The sequence below is a fragment of the Myzus persicae genome, unplaced genomic scaffold (assembly GCF_001856785.1).
Source record: "Myzus persicae strain clone G006 unplaced genomic scaffold, MPER_G0061.0, whole genome shotgun sequence".
NCBI classification, from domain to species: Eukaryota; Metazoa; Arthropoda; class Insecta; order Hemiptera; family Aphididae; genus Myzus; species Myzus persicae.
The window spans coordinates 98,120-103,460 of NW_019104205.1; the positions used below are offsets into that span (position 1 = coordinate 98,120).

A 5,341-nucleotide genomic window follows, 5' to 3' on the forward strand; every position below is an offset into this window, starting at 1 on the left:
TTTATTTACAGTTGACCAAAATAATAAACCGAAGATACAAAAGAATTTCTTCAATTAAGTCCTTAAAACAGTCATAAGCTTACTTTAATAAGTCACTAAGTAGGTTGATAAGTTTAAAAAACAATGTACATTTAATTTGCTAAACAATAATTCATCAAATTAGCTTAAAATCTATTTTTAATTTTTGTGAACAAAGAACAATCTAAAATAAAAATATATCATGTGAAAATGTTTTCTTTTAGAACTAATTTTATTTCAAATGAGTACTCAGTCGAGCATTTACGAACCAACTGAATGTTAGATTACACAACTACATTAAAGTGAGCCGCAGCAGATACTAAAATAATCTCTAATATTATAATACAAACAATAAAATTAGTATCTATAAATAAATTTGTGCAAAAATGTTATAGCAAGGATAATTGACACTTCAGTGTACTATGCAATAAATATTGATATAAAACGGAATCATATGTAAAAATAAAATTCATTTTAGGTATATTCATTTTGAGATTAAGGCAAGAAATGCTATAAGATCTCAGCAAGTCCTCGCTGAGATAGTAAAAACATTGTTGTACAATTTTTATAAAAATAAATTAAATTTGATACAGATGGATTATGTATATTAATATAAAATATCATACTTAAGTCTTATAGACAGCGTCGGCCTGGCCCAGGGCAGCTAAGAGGTGATCATTTACAAGATCCCAACCAGTAAATTTTAATTTTTGATGTGGCCCTTATATATATATTTTAAACACTTATAAGCTAAAAAATATTTTAGAGGTTAATTACATTAAGTAAATTCACAATACCAGCATAAAGTGTATAAACGTATAATTACCGGATACATGAAATTATTTATTAATATATACTTCACTTTTAATATAACTCAAAAACTATCTTTTTAATCAAATTTGTTTTATAATGTATTCATAGTTTTCAAATTTATATTAAATTTGACATTATACAAGTGCTATGTGAGAGTACTTTCAAACACAGAAATTATTAAAACCAAATTTATGTTCAATCATAAAAGAAGAAAAATCGGGACCATTAATAATGATGACAGTCATATTGGCTGTAGAAAAAAATATAAACAAATTGATTGACAAAAAGGATTACTTATATAAGTTATAGGACAGTTCAACGATCTACATTTGGTTGTTTAGTTTTGTATACATCTATTTTGTAGATTTATATAAACATACATATTATGTCATATAATTAACATTTAAACTTTTCATACTACAATAATAACTAGCAAAAAACTTAAGTGTTTGAAGTGGTATTTTTTTGAGAGGCTACTCGAAAAGTATATACTCATTATAGATTTCCATGTTTATTCCATAATACATTTAATTAGAGAAACCTGTTTCATTAAGTCTTGTAATTGAGTTCAAATTCAAAATATAAATAATTACACACTTTATGATAAAATATTTTTTTTAATTGTAACAAATGTATTATGATCATATGTGTACCAAATATAAAGTTAAAAATAATGCGTTTTTAAGTATATGAATAAACATGGTCACTCTGGGTAGTTAAACAAATAACTTACTGTGATCAATATTAACTATTCTTATTATTTAACATTAATTTAAACAATTTATCATAAACAACTAACCATAAAATTGAATAACATTATAATAAGAGAAAAATAATAAGATTGATATACTTGAAACTATAAAAACACAATAAACAATAATATTATGAAAGATTTATTGCACAGAAACAATAAACATAGCACTTTTATTCACATGACAGGGTACTTTACATTGAAGGCATCAAGCGCCAAATATTAATAGTTAGGTACTTAACAGTTAAAATTTAAAACAGAATAAATAATTACAAGTCATAAACAAAACTCACGTAACATCTCAAAATGTAATTTTGATCAACAACGCTATACTGTATGTGATAATACAAGCCATGACATGATAAAGTAAAACAAAAATATTGGATAAACAGCTAGAGCTTTTTTCCCCTGAGGTTGACTATCTCCAAGGAATACAACAGAGGCTAAAATAAAAAATACAATAATTTAAGAATTATTTTTAAAAATGTCTGTTCATTGCATTATAACTTACCATACGTGGACCATAAAAATGAACCAATTGATATGGCAAATCGAATAAAAAATAAGAAATTGGTTTGCTCAAATATTAAAATAAATCTGCATATTATCAAGGCTATAACAATTGGTAGTAAACAGTAACCTAAGACACATACACTCTGGAAAAATGATCTGGAAAAAAAATGAATTGATTACATCATACAAAAATCAAACAATATTAAAAGTATTATTCTATGTAAGATATATAAATAAATGAAACATAAAAATATTTCAGTGGCGGAGAGAAAAGAAAAAGAAAGAAAATATAAATAATTTTGGTTTTTAGCCTCTTAAAAGTTTATATTTAAAAAATAATTAATGGTGACAAATATAACACAATATTAGCTATAATCTGATTAATTAATTAACCTTAAAATAAAAGCATTTAAATAATAATTTGGTAATACTTAATAATAAAGAAGTTATAAAAAAAAATTTTTTTTTTCTCAAATTCTAACTTTAAAAAAAACTATTATAATAAGTGTAAGTTCTGTAAGTGTACTTAAGTAATATTTTATGTAAATATTAAAGCAATAACAATGACGTGTTTATTAAAAGAGGACATTTGTTTGTGTTTTCTCCACCTTACGAATACGAAACATACCAAAATGTAAGTCTTGAAGTTCCAATTTTGTGTTGTTAGCATAAATATTAAAGCAAATTGATTATTCACTTATAACTATTATTGTTGTTTTAAAATAAAAACATTATTTGTACTTTTCCTTTTATTTTTTACGATAATTAAATTTTCAAGTGAATTGAGAGCATTTTTAAACATTCATATTTTACATACTTATAATTCACTTAAAAATTAAAATACCATAAAAATCCAATAGGAGGACACAGATAACTTTCATAACTTTAAGTTTGATGATAAATAATATTTAAGTTAACCGTTCAAAATTGTAATTGATGTACTTAGATTGTGGTATGTTATGCAACTTCCCTCTAATTATAAAGTTATATTGTGTGTATAACAATACAATTTTATTAAAATGTTTAAACAGTGATTATTTTTTTCAGAAAATGGGAACCATTTTAGGTCTTAATCCTGGCTTGGCATTGACAATACAACTCAACAAATACTTTACATAACCTAATTTAAAATAATAATTTCCAAAAAGAATTTTATGGTATAAAATATGAATACATACAATAACATAAATAAGGTATACTTACATTGTGCCACCGAGTAATTTTGAATTTAATGTAATAATTACAGACCCTATCCAAATAATAACAAAAACCTCAGCAAACTCAGGACCTCCATCACCAATTTGTACAGAATCTGGCGATGCTTGTAGAACCCTTAAATAATAATAATTATTATAACTCAATAATATTTTTAAAAAATAGTAAAAACTAATAAACTCACATGGCCATGAAAGTGCAAAGCATCAAAGGGCCCCACAAGTCCCCTAAAAACATAATTTTTATTATAAAATATAAAATAATAAAAAAATATAAACCATTATTTAAGACTTACACTCTTTTAGAAGCGTATTTTTTTCTTTTAAATACAAGACGTGCTTGAATTTCATTCCAACTGCTTTTAAGTCTCTCATCTAAAGTTAATAAATGTTCATCATTATCCGTAAATAGTAACTAATGTATTAAATATCATAATTACAATAGTAGTTTTAATAGGTTCATCTAATGTGTTGAACCCAGGGTCACCAATATTTTGCATTAGTGATCCAGACACAGTCATCCGTCCTTCTACATTATTCATTGGTCGGTCATCAATATACTTAAAAAAAAAATAATAATTTTAATCAAAAACTAATATCATCAACTAAGTATCTAAATTTTAAAAACAAAAAAGTAGTAGACTTTAACAGGGATTTTATTTACATTATTCAAATTCACAACACATGCTAATTAAATTAATTATTTAATAATAGTTATAAACTTTGATAACAATTAATTACTAAATTAATAATTATTATTTTGCTAGGAACACATACCTACTTGGTTATTAAGGACATTTTTATTAATTTTAAGTAGGTAATAAAAAATAGGTATACTAAATAAACTACTATTACATTATACAGATAAATACAGAAAACTTAATAATTTGTTTTATTATATCTGTACGATTTACCTTGTGTATATTATGTCAGTACACTGTATAGATGCAATTATAAATAGTTTCTAGTAAGACTCAGATAAACTTATAGTAATATGAGTAAATTTATACTTGCATAGTTAGAGTTGTTAAATACAATTATTTCTCTAATATTGATTTAAATCATAACTTTATGTTGTGGAAATAAGACATTTAATTTTTAAACACAATATGTTGCTTACTAAAACTAAATTGTACAGCCCATAAAGTATTTACTTACAACTGCAGTATGACCACCATTTGGATTATTGAAGTTATTTTGTCCGGTATTAGTATTTAAAAACTAAAAATAAAAAAAGCATTAATTATACAAGAAATAATGTTTAAATAAAAATTTACTTTTCAGAGTTCATTAAAAACTTAAAGATAATTGTATTTTAAGAACTTAAAAGTAAACAAGTGTATGTCTAGTCTAGTCTAACTGAGCGTAAAAAAACTTACATCCATTGCTGTTATTTATGTGTGGAATAACTAAAGAATAAAGAGTACAAAATATAATCTAGAAGTTTTCATTCGATTCCGCTGAAATTTTTTGAATTAACAGAATAATAATTTAAGCTAATATACATTTTATACGTGGCCACTTAAAATAATAAGTATATATTTATTTTACAAATTAAAACCAAAATCACAGGCTAAAAATGAAATATCAAAATAATAGGAAACTGAAAATCCAGACGTGTCATGATAAGTGATAACATAATCTTGCATTTACCTAATCAAAGACCGTGGTACATACGAAGATAACGCAGATATAATGAAGATAATGAAGTTAGTGACGGATAAGCACGAGTCCGCGCGATAGCCGATAAGTATGAACACGATTTAAGATAGTATTTATAGATACTATCTTAAATCGTGAGTATGAATAGGGTGCATGAACCACGAATTAAGATATACTTATCTTAATATCTTAATTCGTGGCATGAACTAAGAAGATCTTCTTAAGTACATGATAGGGTGACAGCCGACACGACCAGGTGGCAGGTCCTGGTAGATGGGAATATCCGAGCCTAACCTAACTGTAGCTAATAAGTGTTGTCACTCGGCTTCCAAAAGTGGGTCGTAACCACGGACTAAGACAAAGTCTGTAT

General features: G+C 25.2%; 1 protein-coding gene across 1 annotated transcript; it reads right to left on the reverse strand.

Moving 5' to 3' along the window:
* Window positions 1-471: 471 nt before the first annotated feature.
* On the reverse strand, window positions 472-4,926 carry LOC111039971 (protein YIPF6). The gene is made up of 8 exons (XM_022323658.1): window positions 4,689-4,926; window positions 4,468-4,530; window positions 3,750-3,869; window positions 3,606-3,684; window positions 3,495-3,537; window positions 3,299-3,427; window positions 2,094-2,251; window positions 472-2,025 (listed from the first exon to the last, which is right to left on the reverse strand). The coding sequence occupies exons 1-8, from the start codon at window positions 4,692-4,694 to the stop codon at window positions 1,910-1,912; spliced, it is 714 nt and encodes a 237-aa protein (XP_022179350.1). The 5' UTR covers window positions 4,695-4,926; the 3' UTR covers window positions 472-1,909.
* Window positions 4,927-5,341: the final 415 nt, after the last annotated feature.